Raw genomic sequence first — 24,160 nt, 5'->3', positions numbered from 1 at the left:
GTCATAACATTTTATATTCGGATCTTTATATATATTTTTAAAAGAACCTAAATATGCATCATCCATTTCTATATTGCAGGCCCTCACAATTTCTAGAGAAGTCTCAGTGGAGCTTCATTTCCCTTCCTCTATCTCTTTAAGGGTGTTTCAGTTTGAATTCTCTTTTCTGTCCTGTACAATATAATGTGACTTTGACAAGGTGCTTAATTAACCATTCTGTGCCTCGGGAAATGGGAATACTGAGAGGATTTACTTACCCCTATGGTTCTGGTGAGGCTTAAATGAGATAATCCAGCTGAAGAGCTGTGTGCAGTGTCTCACTGTACATAGTAAGTGCTAAAGAAATGTTAGCTATCCTCAGCATCTTTGTTAATTATCTTTGTTAATTTTAGAAAGTAAAACAGGGCAGGACGAATTTTAGGAATGAATTGATTTCTCTGACATTGAGCTAGAGGTTAAAAACAATTCTTACTTCTTACTGAAACAAATTTAAAAATCTTTGTTTCTGCCACAGTATCTTTAGCCCTATTTCTTCATTTCATCTACTGTTGTGTCCTGGGTTGGAGCATGTCTCCACTTTGAGTAACATTATCTTAATAAGAACCCTCTGGTGATAGCATCTGTATCTGTTCCACTGCAGAGTGAAGGTTCTGAATGCATTTCACAAAATGCTTTTTCTTTTTCGGAAACATTGGTTCCTGCATAAACTTCAAATACCATGTATGATTTCTGAAACACCTGAAACCTGCAGCCTTTTTGGTTCCATTGTGTTAAATATCAAAAATGGATTAGCCTGAACATCGACTGGCACAAAAGAAACACCCTGAGGTTTCCACATCTTTTAATACCATCCATTCTTACCTTTACTTAATCCTCAGCGATTATGCAGAGTTGATATTTAAGAGCAAATGTGTTTAAAAACCTTTGTAAGTAATATTTTAAGGAGTGTTTATTTTTCAAAATTCACTCAAGATTTGTGTAATCTGTCCGGTAGCTTTGGTCCATGTGTTGTACCAATTCGTTCCAGAGTATTTCATGCATATGTTAACATCTTTCTCATCTGTCCAAAAATCAAAGAAACAACTTGTTTCGTTCAATTTCACCTGATAGGGAGGTTTGTAAAGATAAAAAATTTCCTTTCAGCATCATTATATTTATAAAAATAAATAAAGGAAACTTTTTTCATTCCTCCTTCCATTCCCAGTTTGACTGTATTGCAGAATTATAAAAGGATTTAAATTCAGTGTTGAAAGGTCTCCTTGCAATTGATTTTATTCAGCTTCTTGTAGACAAACAGTGAGAAGGGGGGAAAAAGAATATTGATCTGAAAGTTTCAATTTTGGATTTGAGCTTTCTAAAGTCATAAAACTGCTTTTCCATTTGATTCTTCAAATGGGTTTTGTGGTGTAATTGGTCAGAGTCAGAGAAGGTTTAGAAAAAGCACAACCAAAAAAGAAAAAAAGAAGCAAGCTTTGCATTTTTAATAGTTGCCATTTCTTCATCAGAAAAGGACTTTTGGTTACATAGGTGTTTTTCCAAAAAAGGAAAAAGAATTTTCCCCCTCATATCATTAGGTTAGGAAACTACTTTTAGAGCTAGTTAAAGCATACTTGGAGATAAATGCTTTAGCCATCTTGATGTGATCTGGTGAAAATTTTTATGTGGTTAGAATTTTTAATTAAATCATTTCATCTAAGGTTGTAATAGCCCTTTTAAGTTATTTTTGTTGACACCCATTGAGTTATTTTAAGTTAATAATTCATTTTCAGGCAAAGCAGAATGCAAGATATTTCTTTTGATGATTTCTTTCTGCAATTGAAGAGAACAAAGCAAACCTCGTTCTTTCTGGAAAGGAAGGGAAACTAATGCCTAATGAAAATGGAGATAACAAAAATGAACTTGAACTTGTAGCCCTGGGGTATTCTGACCAGCAACAGGAAGGTGGTTGCCTGGGCAACACTGCCCAATTCCTTGTGTGTTTTTTTTTTCTTCCTTTTAAATTCCAGGGACTGGTCTACATTGATTGAATCAAACAAAGCCTATGGGAGGCCTGTTTCTCAGTGTTTCTGGAGGGAGAAATGGTCCTATGGATTTGGAAATACGGAGAGAGGTGTTTTTAGCAATTTATCTCCCCACCATCCCCAAAGAATATTTGTCCCTGAATATATTTTCATGATTATGGATAGTCCTGAACAGTTGTTAAAGACAAAAATCATTGTCATCATGAAGAGATAAATTACCATAGGTTTAATTTATTAATTATCCTTTACTTAGGCTGCTTACTGTTCCAGTTGCTCATACCACGTATTTGTGGAAGAGAGAGGTATTTTTTTGTTTTTTGTTTTGTTTTTTTTGAAGAATTTTTTAGGGAGGCAGAGAGAAGCCAAGTTGGGTTAAGGCTATGTACATGTTCATGTTTAAACAATGCTAAAATTATTATTATTTTTTTTAAAAAAGGTCACCCACCTAACCTTTTTCCAACATTCATAGTAGGGTGCTCTGTTCCTCTACAGGTATCATACAAGCAGGTAATTGTTTTTCTTATATGATATTGAGGTTTTAGTTTTATGCTCTATATAGCTCTACAAGAAAATATAGTGATAATAAATATTTTTGTCTTTTATCTTTTCCTCCTTTTGTTTGCAAATTAACTGTTATTTTTTTTATTGACAGGTATAAGCAATTAATTGCGTGATCTAACTAGTGCAATCCTAATCCAGGTGAAAAAGCAAGGGGGAAATTGTGGGAAATAATAGCAAAATAAAAACTAAAAATGTAGGCATTTGGTCAGGTGAATGTAAATATTGGGAGACTATTAGTTTGCTCTCCAAAATTTTGCCTCCAGGAGCGGTGGTACCCTGCACACAGGTGCAAGTTACATAATGAATAATTTATCTTGATTCATCTTGGGGCTAAGGTAATGAGCCACTGTTTTCTGTTACTGCCTGCCTCTCTCCAGTTTGTTCCCCACATCACAGTCTTCTTTTCAAAGAATATTTTGATAAAAATGTTCTAAAATTAGGTTGTGGTGATGGTTTCACAACTCTGTAAACATACTAAAAACCATTAAATCTCAATAAAGCTATTTTAAAGGAAAGCGTAAATCAAACATATTGACTGTCCTCTTGGAGACCTTTATTGCCTTCCCAAGCTTGTTTTAGAGCCTTTAAAGTCCTGCAGGATCCTGCTCTTACTCCTCCTCACTCACCCTTCTTCTTCTCCCCCAACCAGCTCATCAAGCTTTGCCAGGTTGGCTCCCTTCTGCCACACTCTTTCCTGCCTTGAAATCCTCATATGTGCTATTCTTTCATTTTGAACCCTATCCTTACTTCCTCCTGAAGTCTTCAAATAAAACGATCACTCTTTCCCTAACTACTCTTTCCATTTCCAACCTACTTGTGTTTTCTATGGTTCTATCAAGTTTGTTTTATTTATTCTCAGGTTTATTTCACCATAAATACAAATTATAATTTAGGTATTTATTGACTGCCCTCCCCTCTACCTCAGTGGGCTAAATCTGTGAGAGGGCCCGAGCAGTGTGGGGTATGTACTGTTGAATTCCTTGGTGTTTAAGTGACCTGCCTTGGAGAGACTGTGAATAGTTGCCTACATCTTACCAAACTTCCTAGAAACTTTTATTTTTTGGAGGGCATGAAGAGTTAGGATCTACTTAAATAAATAGCAAATGTGGAGGTGAAGTAGATAATTTGCTGGCCAGAGCTCTGGGGAATAAATAGACATCCATAGATCACTGACTGGCTGGAATTTAAGTGGTATCAACCAAAAAATCTAGGCAGTAATTGAACAAAAATGTCTGTTTGAGATCAAGATGCTTGCAATTCAGGAAGTGCAGAATCAGGCAGAAGCCCAAGAACCCACCCTCATCCCAAACAGGAGAGAGACTTGGGTTTTTATGTGAGAAGGGGAGAAAGATAAGGTAAGTTGTATTAAAGAGGAGTTCATTAGGGCTAGATGAGGTAAGGTTAGAACTGTACTTTATAGATTGGCTTGAGATTCGAAACGCTGGGTTTGTACTTTGTCAATTGGTTAGTGATTCAGTCATCAGCAAAGTCTAATTTTATCAGTCCATGCAGTATATTCTTGTTCTTACTAATTTCTTAGAGTGTTGGTGGTCTGGTCCAGTTGAGATAAAGAAAACAAGTCATGCACTGCAGTTCCTTTGAAATGGCTCCTCCAGCTCTGTTTAAATATGGCTTCGCTCATGTCGTCTTTCACAGTGATCCTAGAAGAGACAGGTTTCTGGGTTTACTAAGCCACTAGTGCTTGTTATTTTGAGCAAAGGTGTGTGTGTCATGGTTGGAATGCCCTGGGCATCTGATCTCCAAACCCGCAGTGCTTAGGACTTGTGCCTATAATGTGTTTTCTACCATCTCCTATGGTTTGGGGTTTATCTTGGTGAATATTGTTGTCACCACATAGCTCACTACATCCAAGTTCTGGAAATGTGATTAATGTGCTCAGTGCTGGCACATTTTACTAGGGTTGGTAGATGTGCTATGATTTTGAAATGGGCGTCCAATACCATTTAAGTAGAGGGTTTTTTTTTTCCATTTCGTGTTTTTTTTTTTTTGCCTTAAAAAATGATCCATTTTATTCAGTATTTTTCATTCAGTATTTCATGGGGACTATGTGTATATAAATGACTCAACAGTATAAGAGGCCCAAGTTATGAAGCTTATCTTTTATTTCTCAAGGATAAAAATTTATTAGGCAGTCGCAAAATTTAAACAAAAGAAAATACAAATAAAGAGAATTTATTAATATATCACTTTATTTGTTTCTCTAACTCAAGTTGTAACTAATGTTTATTTCTGCTTGAATAGAGGGGACTTTTTTTTTTTATAGACAACCACCCACGTTTGTATAATTGTAATTGGATATACTGCATAGCATGTTAGAAAAATAACTCTATTTTTCTATTATTGCTATCAGAAAATGATTTTATTGTAGAAAATTGCCAGTAGTTGTGGTAAGAATAGACTAGACAACTACTTTCTTTTGAAATTGTTAGGTTTTTAGTTTGCTGAGACCCATGTAGAAACGTTTTCATGTGTAATGTTTATTTACTTTTGAGCAGGTATTTTTCTAATTCCTGAAATTCAGTTTTGTGAAGAGCAGTTATAATATAGTGTCAATCATATAGGTTTGAGAGTAATATCTGGTTCAGGGTTGTGTGTTCTTAGACAGGTTACATACCAGTTTTGAATAATTGTACCTAAGTTGTAAAATTATTGGAAGAATTACATGAGCTGTTGTATTGATGGTACTTTTGATAGTACCTCATAGGCAATAATTGAGTTAGTGAATAACTTCTTATTAGGCCAGGACATGGACGGCATACTCAGATGGCCAGCAGGACTAGATAGAAAATATCAAGGATCAAATGGGACTGGGCGAGGACATGATTCTGCTCTAAAAAGCTAGTTACTCTTCACATGGCATATTGTTGCTATTTGGGAACGAAGTGTAGTTGTCCCATTAAAAAAAAAATACAAATTTGAGGACTCTTTCCTGGATTTTCCCACGTTGGTAATAAGTTAAACACACATACACACATATGCATACAGATACATTAGATGAAACAAGACATCTGGGTTGATGGTTGTATTCAGTTTGGTGGCCATCAATCAGTATGCAATCCCTAATCTGTATTTGCCAGTTCTGTTGATCATTAAGGATTCAAAGAGATGGCAGTCTGTAAAATCGGAAGTTCAGATTTGTATCAAGTGGCATTACCACAGCATTATCTGTGTCTAATGCTCATTTTCCCAGCAATATTATAAAATCTAGAAACATGGTTTTTTGAGAACAAAACAGTATTAAAATGGATTGGAAGGGTTGGTTGATTTATTTCTACCTGATTTTATGAAATATTTGAAACCAAGAATCTAATTCTTTTTTAGGAGAGTACCTCTGAGGAAGAGTGAGTAAACTGTTGTGTTTTTTAGATCTTCATTACAAATGTATAAGGAACCCCTGTATAAATCTGTTTACTCAGGGTACCTTTTCTTGGACTTGTTGGGAAATGTGTATTTTTATTTCTGAAGTTTTAAAGCTACGATGTAGTTCGTTGCAGAGGCTTGACTCTAATTTTTTTGTACCTTTTAGTCCCATCTGTTTTTTTTTTTTTTTTTTTTAAAGATTCTTCCTTTTGGAATCAGTATTATCTTAGAATAAAATAACAAAGAGAAGTTCAGTATTTTGCTTCTTTCCCTGACTTAAGTCATTTTTACAAGCCTGTTTTGTGTGTGTGTGTGTGTTTTTTTACCCCCAGGATACTACATTGCTGTGTGATTCCTTTTTCCCTTGAATTGCCTATAAGTTTAAGCAATCTATTTTACTTCAAGTCGTGGGTCTATACTAGGTCTGTTTATCATTTCAGATGATGAAATTTTTTTTTTTTAGTTGAGACAATAAGTGCATTTGAATATGATAAAATAGGTAATTTCTTGTAATATAATCTGTTGCATTTGAGGTTAGCTCAGTATCACAAACAACTAGAGGGACCATTTTGTAATGAAGTAGTTCTAGAGGAATGCACTTCTTGATTCTACTTTTTGGGACACTCACTAAGTACATTTTACTACAATTAATTGAAAATACAGGCACAAAGGAGGTGAGGCTGATTGGAATATTTAATTACGTTAACTATAATTTGATACGTTTGCCCATTGTAGGCACAAAAAAGATAAAGATTTATTCATTTTAGACTATTGTGTGAGTTTTAATGTTCTTAAATGCTTTTTAAAATTTAGAGAAAATTATGCTTGATAGCAATTTCGTCATCCTTGAGGGATCTTTAATTAGTTTGTTGTACGAGCAGGTATAATAGTTATAAACAACATGCTTAACTGCTCCTCATTCTGGAAATATGCATTCTGGATTTTGAAAACTTGGGCGCCTATTATTTTTAGTGGATTTATTTTTGGCAATAACTCTGGCAGAGCAATAGTACTCTCTATAGGAGAGCTATCCACCCATCATCCCAAATAATGTTTATTCTGGCACTAGGAAACCAGAATTTTTTTGTTCTGATGTTTTCAATTGTGGATGGAAGCTGAACAATTCTCGCAGACTTCTAAGTTCTTTGGAATGACTTAGAATCGGACATACAGTTAGAAGTGAAAATACATACCCTAAGTGTCACTATACTATTTTGCTTTGAGTACAAAATGTGCGACCACATTTTGATGGAACTTTGGGCTGTTCTCACCATAGACGTACTGGTTTCACCTCAGCATAGCCTCTGCTTGCCATCTGACCACTTTGTCCCCTAAGAGATCATGACTTAGCTGGATCAATGGACATTGTTGGTTTAATATGGTAAGATGAACCATAGTGTGGGGGATTGTGGTTATTTTGAAATGCTTTTAGTGACCACATGTCTTCGTTTCTCGGTGGGGGCCTCAGACTTCCATTAGATATCCAAATGCCTATGTAAATGTACCACTTTTGTTGAAAACAGTAAGACATTAGTTGCACTCTGTAATTTTAGTTCATTTGTTGATGATTTTGGAAGAAAAATATTTGCTATCAGTATATAACTGCTTTTATATTTATCCCATGTAGATTCAGTGACCCTTCTCTCTGACAGTAAAACCTAAGAAGACATTTATGTCAAGAATGTTATTTGATGACATGTTTAGAGGAGCTAATCTCATTGTATGAAAAATGTTCAGCCTGCAAATTAACACAGAAGAGTTAACACAGCTTGGAACTTTTTGCCCCACAAAGTCCAAATTTCTGTGAAACCAAGAGGAAGGGTTACACAGAATCCTCCTGAAGATTACAGTTAGGGTAGCTGGGACACACATCTATCTGCTTTTATGTTCCCAGAATGAAAGCATTTCTTGTTATAAACTATGTCCAATGGCTCTGGGAAATTAAATCATGCACCTAGGAAACAGTTTTGTTGATATCTTCAGTGGTAGGTAACTCTCAGGGAGAGGATTGGAAAGAATTGGGCCTTTTGGTCTGGAAACATTTTTATCTTTTTCACTTCAGACTGGAAATGAGGTGTGCCTGTGGAAGTTCTGAGAGATGATAGAGTTTATGAAAACCCTCAGATGAAAATACCTGTCATTCATTTAACTTTCTACATAACAACTAGATTCCTCTTGCTGAGTGAGACGCAAGCATCGTTGGCTAGTTAATGCTATTGGTTTTGAAATCTCCACTTTCATCCTGTCAAAATTGAGAGACTCAGATTGTCGTGGATGATAGGAATAGCCAGAGTTATCCTTTCTAAACTCATTTTATTATTATAGTATCTAGTCCCTTGAAGGCTGTCTAGGTTTGATATTCCTCATGCCCAGGTTTGTTAGCGTGTATGTATGTGTGTGTGTGTTGGTTATACGTGCAGTAGAGATGACCTCTTTGAGGAGGAATCTGCATCAGTGTGCACTACTGGGCATCTTTTGTGTCTTCTATACTGATTACATCTCTGTGGTCCCAGTGCTTCGAAGCATTGTAACACCACTAAAAACCATTTTGAGCTTTCTGCTAACACACAACTTCAGCTCCATAAACCATAATGGGCTTGGTGCTGTAGAAATTGGTAGAATGTATGTTTGCATAATACCAACTCCTCCCTCTTATTAGTCACACGATAATTATAGGCAGATTTGCACTTATTGTCTATTCTGAACAGTGAAACTACATATTTTTCATAAGCATGCTCCATTTTTAATTGTGTAATTAAGTTGCTGACATAAGCAAGTATGCAATTTCACATTAAGGTAAGGATCCGTAAAGGCATGCATTTGCATAATTTAATTTTCTGCACAGAAGATATTGAAAATCAATAGCATGATTCATAGCCTTACCATATCATTGCCATGGCGCTGTTGGTTGGCTGTTTGAGTTTAGAAGAGTACACAGAGTATTCAAATTGATTGAATTTGGTGTGCTGAGTCTGCATCTTTACTTAGAACCACAGATTGTTTCTTTTTGCAAATTTCTTCTCACCAATAAAATACGAAGTTGCTTAATATACTGGGTATGCCTTTTTGACTGCTGTTGCAGTAATAATTTTTAAAAGTTTTTTTAAAACTTGTCATACGATTAAAATATCTTGGGGACTTATGATTTTGTTTTGTTTCAAATATGCAAGTGCCAGTAGTACATGATTATGTTCTTATTCAGGGAAAAATAAATCACACATTACTGACATAGATGATGTGAAATAAAATGGAAAACTAAATATAGTCATCTTTAATGAATAGTTTATACGTTAAAAAGAAATCTGGTGCCAGAATGATAAAGTCCTTTGCTAACTTGCTCATTCCGAGTTGCTTCTCTTAAAGAATTGCTTATCAGGTACTTGGAGTCATTTCTTCCTGCTTCATTTCTTGTTTCTGATAGATGGGCAGTGCCTAGAAAGTGAGACAGTAGAGGAGAAGGTCATGTTTTTGTTTGCAACTTATATAAACACAGATATATGCACACACATGGATATGCATACTCTTACCCCCACACAGATGTTATTAATGCCTTTCTATTGTTGATGTATTTATTCATTCATTCACTCACTCACTAATTATTGAACCCATACCATATGCAAGGCTTCATCGTGGGTGATAGGTTGAGAGTTCTTCATCTCCAGGGAGCTTAGAGCTCTTCCTAGGCCACACAGCATGCCTTTCAGAAGCAAATTTTCCTGCCCATTCTTACCTTGCTGTGTACAACCTACATTGTACTTCAGTACTCTTGGGAGTAAAACGAAGACAGGGTTAACCCACCTTCCTTGGGATGGCCCTGTCCCCTTTGTTACATCTCGTCAATTAGTCTGTATACAGCAAAAGCACATCACTTATCTTTGTCCCAAGTTGAGCTGCCTTTAGATAGGCAGTTCTGCTGCTCAGCTCAGACCCCTTACACCACAGCATGATGCATATGGATAGCTGGGAGGGTATCTGCTTTTTGGGGTATGGATTTCATTCCTTTGCAGTGTCAGGGGAACACCTCCTGATAAGCATCTCCCTTGTGTCTTGAATTTAATATATCTCTGTAGATTTGCTTTTTCACTAATAGTTCAGTGGCCTTGGGGAGCTGGCAGATGTAAGACCCCAGAACCTATGGCCTATATCGAGTCTAGTTGAAGACTTGGCATTATGGTCTGCTTCTAAGTACTTGGACGTTTTCGTGGTTACTTGATGAAGCTCTGTTGCTTTACTTTTCCGGTAGGATGGGTAATGACGCTGCCAGCATGGATGCTGCTCCAGTGACAGATGCTGCTGGCAGCCTTTGTCCCGCTTTGCCCCACCCTGGCATACTCAAGAGTACTGGAAAATGGAAAGTACCTCCTTTTCAGGAACAAAAGATTGGGGACTGGTAGTGGAGACTTTGATATTAGATAACATCTTTTGTAAAAAGTTATAGGAATTTATATCCTTGAGGATAACTTCATTTCTTTTTTACTTTGATATCTGGTCTATTTGTTTCTCAGTTTTCTGGCTAGAATTCTGGCTCAGTTCAGATTTGTGTGTCTAAATTCTGAGGTTGACACCACACTGGAGTGATTTCTGTAGCAGGCTGCTCATTTCTGCCCAGCCAGCTCTTCACTAGCGTTAAGACATAGCTTGTCAAGTTATAGGCAGGAGGATAGGAATTTGGAATGTCAGAGCTGAATGAGAACCTAGGTCTAGCTCATCAGAAAGTTTTGTGCTTCTTACCTTTGACTTCAAAAGACAATCACCTGGAACAAAAAAAATTTTTTGTAAGTATTAATATCTGGGTTCTACCCTAGACCATTTTAATCCCAATCCCTGGAGTCTGCCAGTTAAGTCCAGGGTACAGGGTTTTTTAATTTTTCTTTTCCTTAAAGTAGCCAGGGTTGAGAATCAGAGCTATAGCCCGACAGTGGCCTTTTATGGATGAAGAACTTGATGATCAGGAATTGAAGAGACTTGTTCGAAGGTCACCAAGGTCACAGTTAGTGTCATTCGGGGATCTTTTATATACAAGAGACAGAAAAGTATGTCTTGGAAGGTAATTGGTTCATGTAACTATAAAGCTCTCATGGTGTTGGTTTTACATGGGCTTTGTCTTTGTTTTAAATTTTGTCAGCAGCAACCTTCTATATATTTTGCTTCCTCTGTCTTAGTCCCATTTTTGAGCTCCTCTACTGATCTCCTACTTGACCCTCAATTACCCCCTTGAGGCTTCAGGCTCATGTCATTATACCCTCAGGAAGGGAGAAGAATCTCTCTGATTGGCTGATGTCCTCATTCTCAAACCTATCACTGGGCTCAGGGGCATAGTTTACAGTAATTGAGTTGCTTAAGCCAAACCAGGCCCACTCCTGGAGCCTGGATGCAGGCAAGAGAACATGGCTCTCCAGTCTATGACTTCTGGCTAAAGGGGTAGGGTATGATGATTACAAAAACACTGACTGAAAAGAATTTCCTCTATATTAGCAGGAATTTAAAAGCAACTATATGCCCTGTGCTGAGTTAGGTACTCTGCTCATAGCAGTTGTGTTATCTTCTTAATTATCCTACGGGGTTGGTGTTTTTATTTCCACTTTACAGACATGGAAATTTAGGCTCAACCACATAAACTTAATGGAAGCCTCATAGATTACTCTCAAGACACTCTTTTACTCATTGTCCCTATACGAAGAGGAAGATTTATTTGGGAATAATTATTCAGAGTGAACTAGCTCTATGACGCATACATAAAAAAGTTTCCCATATGAAAGTTTCCCAGTTATTTATTTGGTATGCTTTAGTGTATAAAAAATTAGATTGGGAGCCTAGCAGATGAGAAATTTTATTTTTGATTGCTAGAAGCTTAGAATGGTCAACTTCCTGGGGCTCTGAATAGTTCATCTGCAAAAGTGTAGAATGGATTGGATGCTAGGAACCTAAACCTTCATCATAGTTTAAAAATGCGTAGCATTTCCCTCTGAAAGGTTCATCTGTGTGGAATATCTTTGTTCTTTGTTCAAGCATTACTTCTCTTAAAACCAGTCTTTGCATTGATGTGTAAGCATAAAGTATATGTTTCCTCATTTTCTTCATGACTGTCACATTGCAACAAAGCTACTGTTATCATGGTGAGATTATTATTATTATTATTATTTTGACTAATTTGGCATAGACTATGTATTGTGTTTTTCTGGTGCTATCTTAATCTTTAATTGAGTATACAGTTCCCCTAACCATTTTCTTTGCTTTTTAAAAGCACATTTGATTTTGTTTGGGTGCATTTAAATGTTAACATAGACACCTGGGATGCATTGTTTGAAGTGTAATTCCATTTCATTTTGAATTCTGGGCATCTGTGATATTTGTCTTCTTACACATCAGTGCATTCAGGTGTGGGCTCACAACAAAAGAAATTTGCATCCATGATGGAATGGGATGGGAGGGCTTTGAACACTAGCTGGCAGATGGAAGCTCTCCATAATGGGGTAGGAAGATTGGATTCATTTTGAGTTTTTAGGAAATACATCATTAAGTGGTGTCTCTTTTTTGAGCATGTTGGACTTGGAGGGTTTCAAATTTCGTATCCTTGGGTACAACAGGTGACTATTTGGAGTCCAGAGGATCTGGAGATCAGATACTCACCTTGGGGAGTCCCCTAGAACTCTGATTGTGCTTTGTGTGGATGCAGAAGACCAGGCATGCTTATGTTCAGGTTTCTGACCTGCTGCATTCTTACTTATGTACCCGGGGAACAGTGTCTTAGTGTCTCTGAGCCTAATTCCTCCATCTATAAGATATAAGAGATGGAATGAGCCTAGCTTTCTGAAGATCAAATAAGGCTGGAGGCTGTTTGCACCTAGGATATTGATTTATACATGTAGTCGGAACCAAAACCGCAGACTCCAGGTCTACTAATTGTATGACCTTGGGCAAGTTATTATTAGCTTCTCTAAGCTTGCATATCTTTGGAATGGTCCCATTATTGGGACTGTTGTATCTATTACCAGATAATCTTTTGCAGATTAAATAAGATACTGTATATAAAGTGCTTAGTGCATTGTGCTTCTTGACACAAAGTAAAGGCTGGCTTATTGTAGCTGTGATTAATATTAATAGTATCCATGGTAATATTGAGTCTCCTGTAGTTTTTCTATAAAACTAGGAGGTTCTGTTCAGTTATTCCAAGGTCTGTACTTCTCGGAAGTTACCCAGCTGTGTGCATTGATGTCTTCCCTTGTCTAGCAGGGTGATGACTTTGTCTAATTGTGGTTCTCCCTGTCTTCCAGCATTGACAGAAGGCTACGCTGGGGCCCTGCAGGAGAACAGACACGGCAGCTCAGCGCAGACCCGTAGGCGCAAGGCTTCTGGGGACTCTTACTGGGCCTACTCTGGTAAGTGACTTGTTTTGACCAGGATCACACAGGCCAGGTAACGTCCTATTAAACTCACTCAAAAGCACACTTTGAATCACTTTCATGCCTGACTTCTGTTTGTTCAAGCCTTTTGTAGTTCTTTAAAAGTTGAAATATTCTATCCTGTTTTGCTGCAAGGTTATAAATACCTTAATTTATCTTTCCCAACTGTTTTCTCAGCTTGCATTTTCCCCTCAATTAATTTTCTGAACTTTACTTGTTAATGGGTTATTGTACCAAACTTGTAATTTTCCAAAAGATGTAGCCTTTTCTGTCTTTTCAGTGACTGTGATTTCAGAGAGCAGAAAATATAAGCTAGTCTTGAGCTCATAAATGTCTGCTAAATTTTATAAAGCATCACATATTAAACGATCCATTATGATTTAATCTAAGAAATGCACCTTTATTTTTAAATCAGATCTTAGTTGAATATACCTCAGCCTTCTAATCTGTGATATTTTGCAATTCTTTTCATTTTGATTTTTACTTTTAGTCTTTGAGTCAGTGAAGAAAGAGAGCCCTATTATAACCATATTGAATATTACATTGGACATAATTTTCTTATATTTTAAGGAGAAAAAATGAAGACCTACAAGAATACACAGACCTTTCTAAATTATGCCTCTACCAACTGGCAAAAATATGATAGGTGGATTGCTATTTCTAAAAGATTTTGATGCTCAAAAAAATATAGAAAATGTATTGTAGCTAAATAAGGAATGCTTGAAGAAGATAGACCACTCTGGAAATTACTTTGGCACTGAATAATTCAAGTTCTTTGTATGAAAGGGCTCGGAGGCACAGAGTATTAGTCTTAATAATAAATCTATGTATTATGCAATGTTATTGCATAGAAAACTGAAAGATATTATTTTCATAATGATACTCAGGTTCTAAATCTTGAATTCCCACCTGCAAATCCTCTTAAATTTATGTCAGCATAAAATTTATAGGCCTGATCTTTAATTACACCTTATCTATTGGCTTTTTGCATCCTTTTGTCTATTGATAAATCTCCTGCCCCTACAGGGAGAAGAGCCTATCAGTTTTGTTTTGTAAAGAACAGATAGTGATTCTGAAGTCTTCCATCACATCCAGTTTCTTGTGATTAAAATGATCTAATTAGAGACTTTTTGTCAACATTTTTGATAAATGAAGGAAATTTGGAGATGGAAGCCAAAATTACATATATATATAGCTTCTTGCTAAGAAACCCAAAGTAAATTTATCTTTGCTATTTGTACTCTGTGGCTCCAATATCAATTAGGAAGAGGCATAAAGTGGCCTGCTATTTACAGTTCATCAATTTAGAATAATAATGCTGTTAGTCAGGAAATTGGAAGTTACATCCCATCAGCATCTCCAATTGAAAATGGCAGTGAAGGAATGAAAGGCTTAAACTTTTCCCATTACTTATACTTAAGAATGGACGTAAGTGATGCCATCTGTGGGGTGAAGCTTTGTTGATGTCATTAACTCTGGTGGACTTAATGAGTTGCTATTTTGTATTTTTGGAATGCATTGGGAACCTCTCTCTCTGGAGGGGATGAGGTTTGAACTTAAGGGGTTTGGCATGCTTCTCTATGTAGATGCAGATAGTAAATTATCTTAGTGTTTGCGGGGCCTATGGTTTCTGTTGCAACTACACAGCTGCCATCTTAGTGAAAAAGCGGCCATAGGAAATACTGGAAAAACTGGCTGTGTTCTAATAAAACTTTATTTATGAACACTGAAATTTTTTTTGGGGGGGAGGTATATTTTAATTTATTTTTCAATTACAGTTGACATGATACTGTATTAGTTTCTGATGTACAACATAGTGATTATACATTTATATACTTTAGGTCTTCAGAGGGAAGTAAGGCAATTTATAAGGAGACGAAAAGAGCTAATGTTTAGTAAACAACTGTTTATTGAGCTGTTGCAAAATGATGGAACGCAGGAGGACTTTGAGCAAATGAGTTTTGCTAGGTACCTCCTTGTCTATCACAGGCTAGTTCTTAACTATCTCCCTTCTTGGAGCAGATCCTCTCTGAGTTCTTTTAGGCAGTTGTGGGGAAAGTCAAGTACCATCTGACACCGCACACAGTTATTACAATGTTATTGACTCTATTCCTTAAGCTGTAATTAACATCCCCTTGACTATTTTAATAACTGGCAATTTGTACTTCTTAATCTCCTTTACCTTTTTCTCCCATCCCTCCAAACCCTGCTTCCATCTGGTGACCACCGGTTTGTTTTCTGTATCTATGAGTTTGTCTTTGTTTTATTTTGTTTATTTATTTATTTTTCAAATTTATTTTTATTATGAGTGGCATTGGTTAATGAAATCTAGTAAGTTTCAGGTGTACAATTCAACAGTAAAGCATATATATATATTGCATTGTGTAGTCACTACCCGTAGTTAGATTTCTTTCTGGTACCACATATTTGATCCTTTTTACCCCATCTACCTCCCCTTTCCCCCTCCACCGTGTTCTAACTGATTTTTTTTTTTTTTTTTCTTTTCTGGAATTGGGGTAAGGCAGTTATAAGAGGAATCCCCTAGAAACATATGGACTGGTTTGGAAGAACCAGTGAAGTCACTGCTAGGTGTAGTGGAGAAAATAAAAGGAGAAGAAAAGAATGAGAGAGGTATTACTTCATAGTATGTAGTCCTCCCGCTTTAACATATTCTTCCTGAAAATTCCACCATATGAGTGGTTGCTTCACACCTGTGGGGGGAGGAAAAATTAAACTTCATCCTGCTCTTCGAAAGTTCTTCTGGTTGAACTAATAATTAAAATGACATAAGGCAGATTAACAGGAGAAAATTAAGTTTTAATATGTGTGCATGGGGAATTCACATAAGTATAAAAATTCCAAAGACAGTAAGGTAAAATGAGATATATATGTCATGCTGGGGTACAGAAGGGGACGGAAGTAGAGGTCTAGGACTTCAGAGGGAAGTAAGGCAATTTATAAGAAGATGAAAAGAGCTAATGTTTAGTAAACAAGTATTTATTGAGCCATTGCGAAATGATGGAACGCAGGAGGACTTTGAGCAAATGAGCTTTGCTAGGTTCCTCCTTGTCTATCACAGACTAGTTCTTATTAAACTTAGTTAGTTAGTTATGATGGATGCTATCTCCCTTCTTGGAGCAGGTCCTCTCTGAGTTCTTTTAGGCAGTTGTGGGGGGAAGTCAAAGGTTTTTCCTGAGCCTTTTGTTTCTTAAAAATGACGAGCTTAAAATAACCTATATCCCAAAAGGCATATTTTGGGGTGGCAAACTATGTTTCCCCTGACACTGAAGTGGTAGAATATCATTTCTCATGTCAAGAAGATTTGGGTTTCATCAGAGATATTCCTTAGCATTTGACAAATAGACAAAGAAAGGGCAGGAAGGAATAAGAGTTGTTGCCTGTTGCTTTCAGCAATTTAGACCAGGACATTTAAACCACAGTAAATCAGATGCTGTTGATCTATTAGCCGCAGATATATACCTCTAGGTATAAATATTACTTTAAAAGTAGGGCTGCCACCATAAAGGCTCGTTGTTTGTCAGAGGGAAATGTTTTTTAAATTTAGCAAAAGCAAATCTGGCCACTTCGGAAGGACTGGTTTAATGGTCCAGGTTTTAATTTCATGCCTCTAATTCACAGATTTGTCTTTGTTCCTTCTAAGTTACTGCCATTGGTGCTTCAAGGCCTGGTGTGTGACTAGGCCTAGACTTAGAGTTAAACTATAAAGACTATAGTTTAAATCTAAGTTTCATCTCTTAATATCTTTATGAAATTGAGAGGGCATTTAATTGTTCGGAACCTCAGTTTCCCCATCTTTAATGTAGGAATAATTACAAACACTTCCCTCATAGAGTTGTTAGAGGGATAAAATGAGACATAAAGTACCTAATATTACTTCTTGAACTTTTTGACACTATTATACTTTTGCTGCTATTGATATTGTTATTGGAATTCTTATTAGGTAGCTGTGTTTGACAGAGTGGGTGGTCATTAGGTGGTACAGAGAACTACAAGCTAAATTCTATCATTCGTAATTCACAAGGATCACCCTTTGGGATTTGGGAATGGGGATTAAGCAATTATCCTCAGGTTCAGGAATTGGTTGGCAAACTACAAACCATCCCCTGTTTTTGTGAGTAAAGTTTTATGGGAACACACCCATCTATGTATTATTATTCCTTTGAGTATTGTCTTTGGCTGGTTTCATGCTATAATTGAAGAATTGAGTGGTTGCCACATAGACCTTTGATCAAAAAGTCTAGAATATTATGACATGTCCTTTACAGAAAAGATTTGCCACCTTCTGCTTACATTGATACAGCCTGGATTTTTGAGCAGATGTTAACCTAACTCAAACAGAAGCGTTTAGAGATTTGGAACATGTCTTTTTTTCCCCCTGGCCTTTATTTCCCTTGAGTTGGAATATCCTCAGCAAGTGTTCTACTTTGCATTCATAGTGATTCTGGTGGCCCTGGTTTGGAGAGGACTTGGGAGGAACAAAGATGGAGTGGAATGTGCTGCAGGAGAGAAATGAGTGGCTGGATTACTAGGCTCACTAGGTTGCCTTCGTGTGAGTGGGGTTTGGTGAATGATACTGATGTGGTTATTACAGTGGCATTTCATCACAGTCACGTGAGTGTTGCATCAAGTATTTGTGCTGTGGATAGTTTATTTTTAGGAAATTGTCACAATAGTGTTTCATTAATATTAGTGTAACTTTTCACTTTAGTACTAGCCAAGTTGCATCACCTTGAATAATTCATACATCCTATTTATATTTGAAATGCCAGAAAACTTCTGTAGGCTTCCCAGACAATGCCATTGTGACACCTACAGCTTTAGAATAGAGGACCGGAGGAGCCTGGAGATATGTGTTCTAATCCCACTGTGATCATCTGAAGATTGTTTATCTCTCTGGTTCTTAATTTCATCTGCCATAAAGAGGTGGATTGTAATAGATCTGAGTTCAATGTGAAAACATGAATAAGATATGTGAAGCAGAACATAAATATATTATTGTTAACAATAGCAATGTAATTTCAAGATTGCTTTATATCTTTGGATTTATTTTCCTCATACCAAGATGGAGAGAAGGGTGACAGACCTTACGCATTTCACGTTGATTTACACCGAGGAAAAAAAGTATAGCTCAAATAAGAGCATCTCATTGAAAATATTAAACTAATTTCCGTTCATTTTACTTGACTAAAACACAGATATTTTTCTATGTTACTTGCGGTGATGACAGCTCATGAATTTTGGCATTTGCCCAGAACTTCTGTAATTATTATACAAAAGTAACATGTACTAGGTAGGTCATCGTCACCAGAAAGAGAAATAAGCAATCTGGAGCAAGTTCAAGTGAAAATTTGAGACATTTTTTATAAAGCTATCTGTTTTGTCTTCTCCCTCTCAAAGACTTTGGAGAAAAATGGACTGTGGTTTCTCCTCCTACCCCATTTTTACTTATTCTTTTTGTTTTTCAGCAATTTTTAACCATCTATAGCTCATGTTCCTTCTCTGTAGAAAAATCAAAGGGAACATTTCTGATTGTTAGAGGAATCCAAAAGTAAGACATGGCAATGACCAAAATTTCTTGCAAGAAGTGTCTGGTGTTTTGCTATGTGAAGGTCAAACAGGATAATTCTAAGAAGTATTTGTGCCATGGCCAGGAAATCGTGGGAGGACATATACAAGGTTCTTTCTAATTGTCCTTGGGTTTGATGATTTATTCAGCTGTAACATGGAGATAAACGGACATACCTTGCAGGATGGCTTTGAGGATTAGGGGTAATATATGTAATAACCTGGTATAATTCTTGGCCTCTACCCTGGAATGGAATAGGTATTATCCATTTGGCTCTTAATTATATGCCATCCCACTACACAATTCATATAAGCATCTTGTTTTATAACACACACACAGGTGTGTGTGTCTTTGTGTGTAGGCGCGTGTCTTATTTCTCTAGGTAAATGTAGAAATTCCTGAGGACAAAGATTAATATAGTTTATAACTCCTTATTTTTCCTGGTATGTTCCAGAGCATTTTATTTTATGCATATTTGGTGCATATTTTTCAAGTGGATGAATAAATGAACTCATGCCATAGACTGTGCTTAGGAACCCACTAACGGCATCCCGCCATGAATTTCAGATAAATTAGTGGGGGATTTACAAAAGGTCTCACCGTTGGATCCCTTTAAGTAACGAGCTCCCCTGGTGAACTTAAGATATAATTAAATTCTTAAAATAACATTTCCATGCCTTTTTTAAATAATGTTTATACAAGGTGAAGCAAAATATACATGCCTACATAAGTCTGCCTTTGTCATTAGAAGAATAGAAAGCACAGCAGAACCTCAAAGTTTAATGTTAATACTATTGCATTTTTTGTCACTTACCTAAGCCTCACACAGAGTCTCTTAAGGGAATCATTTCCCCAGAGGCATTTCCTTTGCAATAGAGACCTTCTGATCTGATGGAACCATCCTGTCGGGGAGGAGTCAGCCTTAAGATCTATCTTCTCAAGGCCCAGCTCAAAGGTACCTACCTCTGCCTTGATGCTTAGTTTGATTCCTCTCTCACCTAACTCTTCAGTCTTCCCTTTACATTTTACAATTGAAGTTTATCTTCTCCATAGTTCCCTATTAAACTATTTGTGGTTTGTAAACAGAAGTTATTCATTCAACAACTTATTAATTGCTGACTGTATGTCCGGTATTGTGCTATAATGGGAGGGGGCCAGAGAAGCTTCTCAGCATTGCTGCATTACAGATGGGCAGCTGTTCGTTTGCCAGGACATGCAGAGGCTTTGAGGCGTGAAATGATCTGGCGGTGACTGGGGAACTGGAAGCAGCTCAGCAGGTCTAGAGCATATGGTAGGGTGGAGAGAGTTAAGGGAATAATAGAGTATCTAAGTTGGACCACGAAACGTTCTAATAGTATTCTACTTGTGACCTAAAACATCCTTTTGAGGATGATAGAGAGTTGTTAAGGATTTCATGATGGAAATGGGTTAAGTTGGTTTTACGTTTGAGTAAAGCTATTAGTTGTAGGGTTAAGATTCGTCAGTGAGAAAGAGGGCAGGATGAAAAATGATGGGGTTGTATCATCAAGGATTTGAGAGATAAAAGGAAAGATCCCATGGGAATTTATTGCCGTTCGTGAATGGAAGAGAAAGTAAAATGAATTGTCAAGGATGATTGAAGATGACTTTGCATTTAGTTTAAAACGAATTAATGAGGAACGGTATGTTGGTTATAAAGATAAAAAAAAGACTTGAACCTATTAGATGTGGTAAGTGTTTTATTCGTATTTCTTATACCCTTTAAACTTTATACATTGTTTTGGGGAAACCTTTCTCTGTAATTAGTCTTTATATTTCCCTGTTCTACTTAAATGTTTTGGAATTGGTGGGCCTCAAGTTGGGGAACACATTGTGGAACACCTTTTTTTTCTATAGGTACTCTTTTAAATCACAAGGATAGATAGGGTGAGAAAAAACATACGGTCACACGCTAATCAGGACTTTATGTATAAAAGAGAAAAATGTGTTGCCAGATGCTTAGGATACCTTGAACAGTTTTAAGTTATCGTTGACATACAATGTTTTATTAGTTTCAACTGTACAACATTGCTATGTTTCTATACTTTATGAAGTGATCCCCACAATAATCTAGTACCTATCTGACAGCATGTATAGTAATTATGACATAATTGACTATATTCCCTATACTGTGCATTACATCTCCATGACTAATTTTATAAGTGACAGTCTGTACTTCACTTTTTCTGCTTTCCTACCCCCATCTGGCAACTATCAGTTTTTTAAACTATGGATTTATTTCTGTTTTGTTTCCTTTGTTATATTTTTTAGATTCCATATGTTAGGGAAATTATATGATATTTGTCTTTTTCTGATTTATTTTACTTAAGCATAATACCCTCAAGGTCCATCCATGTCTCAAATGACAAAATTCCATTTTTTTTTTTTATGGCTGAATAGTATTCCATTGTATGTATATACCACATCTTTTATATTGATGGAGCCTTTTTGGAGGGCCCCTTTGCAATATCTGTGAAAATGTTAAATATCAATAGTCTTTGATCCAGTACTTCCACTTTTAGGAATCTGTCTTTCAGATACACTTGTGGATATCCTCAGAATAACATTGTGTTTAACAGCCTAAGTAACCATCATTAGGGACACAAGTAGTTATAATACATCCTTATGATGGAATGCTTACTAAATATCTACCAAAATGAAATAGTTTGGTCTATAAGATATATTCAAACAATAGGGGCAATCAGGTCCCATTCATGAATAGAGCTAAAAAGTCTGCAGCTATACACAAGTTAATTGCTGTTATTGAGAAATGAAGGATAGTGCCTTTTTACATTAACATTTCTGTACTTTTTTAATATGTAGAATTAGATCTAGAATATTTTTATTTCTTATACCAGTACATGCATAACATTTTCTAAAATAATCCTTTTATTTTAGCATAGATGGCTGTATTGTAGGGAATTAAGGCAGCTTTCTTTGTAATAATTTTGAGGGGAGGGAAAACAAAAGCTCTTTAATTGGCCATATCTAAAATTTTGAGGTCATACATTCTCACTAGCACTTCAAATTTTGTAAAATGCTGATATGAACCATGCGGAAATTAGTGAACTAATATTGACTCAATTTGAAAATGAACTTCAAGATTTATTGAACAAAGCAGTAAATATTGACCTAGGCAGAGATATGGTCAATATTTGCTTTGATATAACATAAATCCTAATATTCAGTAATCTATAAATTTAGTGAGTTTGTAGAAGGCATATAGAATTATCTATAAGTGTGTATTTTTCATATCTGCGAGAGATCTAAGTCAAACATCTTTTTTCCTGGTCATAAATTTAAAAGGGTGATGTTACCTCTTTTGAAACTATCTACTTGGGGGCAGGGGTTGGGGGAGTGTGGGTCAGTGGAGCGACATGATTAATTTAGAAGTTCAAAGGAAAAATATACCTAGGCTTATACATGCCTAATAATTGGAGAGCGATGATTTGCATGTGCTGTGTGATTTACTTAAAGGCTATTCATCTTCCTTTCTAACTTAACAAAATGTACTTACTTATTATATCTGCTTTGGTTCATAAAACCCACTCTCTGATTATATAAAACAGAGGAGCATTCTATCTTTTCCCTCTGGATATTGTTAAGCTGTGTTATGTGGATATTTTTTTTTTCGGCAGATAAAATGGCATTGATATATATCACCTTGAATAACACTTTATTGGCCTTTCCCCTATTGAAATGATTAAGCTGAACTATACTCTTACTCCTAACTTTGTCTCTTCTTTTAATTGGTGGGGCCGGAGCATTATAAAGGTAAGGGAGAACTGTTGCACTGGATCGTGAACTCTTACTGTTGCTAATACATAGGTGAATAGGTGTCTAATGTGTGTTTAAGGATTGTATTTTCTCTCTTTTTCTTTAAATGCAGAAGGGAACTCAGTTCACAAGGTTAAGTATAATCTTGTACCTGAGCAAAAGTCTTTCATCTCATACAGTCCTCTTGTGGTCAGTTCACCTGGAGTTTTATTCCAGTCTGATGACAATGTGAAGTGGTGATGTTCCTTCTTCTTCAGTGGTTTCTTAAGAGATCCCGAAATTAACCTCACCTCCATCTCTATGCCGCTGTTTGAGATCAGTAGCATTAAGGGTAGTGTACCTTCTTGGTTGTCTCTATTGCCATTAAACCTGTCCTCCGATTCATTTATTAGGCCCCATTAAACTTCATTTTTTATCACACATCAAGACCTTGTTTAGATTAAAAAACAAATCAGTGGTATATATGTAATACACGATATATAATATATATTATATATATATAGTGTAGAATCTTGCTATTTTTAGAGATGCTTTCTAGTAACTTTAGAAACTTTACTAGATGCTTTCTAGTAACTTTTCATTAATAATACCATAGTGTATAATAATAATGTTTTCTCTGAGTGTAGTATCAAATGTCATTTTAAGTCATGAAAAATGACTGATTTAAGGACTTTCACATAATAAAGTCATTTCTTATTGAGTTCTTTATCAAGGAGAAACTCATAATTTCGTGTTAATAGGTCCATAACACTTTTTTTGTCACTTGCCAGTATCTCTTTTTAACAGAGACAGGTCTTGCTCAGAGATTTTAGCTAATAGAGTAGTTTAGAATTTGATCTTGTGATTTTTATTATTGTTTAGGTCTCTCCATGTCTGGCAAGCCATGGTAATTTTCCATTTTGGTATATTAAGTTTATCATTAATTATATATTTAAAATTTTATAAAATGTGAGGCAGTTTAAAGAAAAATTTTAACTCATCAGTTGTACAGCTGGCATTCTAATATGGCAAAATCTTTTTCTTTAGGAGATCCATCTTAGAAGGATTGAAAAACCTCTTATATGCCATAATATCATTCTATATCTGTAATGTGTAAAATCACAAAGGACGTAGAGTTTTCTTGAATTGGCATCATAACTAAGGAAAATAAAATATTTATACTCTAATTTAAAAAAGTATGACTCATTATATATCCTGGTCCTGGTACTGTCATACTGATTTATTAAAAATCTTAAAATATACACTGGTGCAAGCCCCTTGAATTTCCTCTTTGTCACCTGGCCACTCCTCCCATTTGGGAACTTCGTTGAGATTGACCAGTGGATAGTGGACCTCTAACACATTCTCCACCACCCATTGTTAGTAGTTATCGCCTCTGATTTGTTAAATGTTTTAAATATTATTCTTGCTTA

The 24,160-nt window shown here is 36.1% G+C and overlaps 1 protein-coding gene across 4 annotated transcripts in view; it reads left to right on the top strand.

Annotated features, from left to right (window-relative positions):
• PTPRG (protein tyrosine phosphatase receptor type G) overlaps positions 1-24,160 on the top strand; it is a 630,255-nt gene that overhangs the window by 139,080 nt on the left and 467,015 nt on the right. For all 4 annotated transcript variants that reach the window (XM_036220040.1, XM_036220041.1, XM_016150164.2 and 1 more), the window contains exon 2: positions 13,238-13,342. In XM_036220040.1, coding sequence (XP_036075933.1) covers positions 13,238-13,342 — 105 coding nt within the window. The remainder of the gene's footprint in view (positions 1-13,237; positions 13,343-24,160) is intronic.

This window comes from Rousettus aegyptiacus, unplaced genomic scaffold, assembly GCF_014176215.1.
Source record: "Rousettus aegyptiacus isolate mRouAeg1 unplaced genomic scaffold, mRouAeg1.p scaffold_m13_p_4, whole genome shotgun sequence".
NCBI lineage: Eukaryota > Metazoa > Chordata > Mammalia > Chiroptera > Pteropodidae > Rousettus > Rousettus aegyptiacus.
Note: the sequence above shows the minus strand (reverse complement) of the source record. Positions and strands in the feature narration are given on the sequence as shown.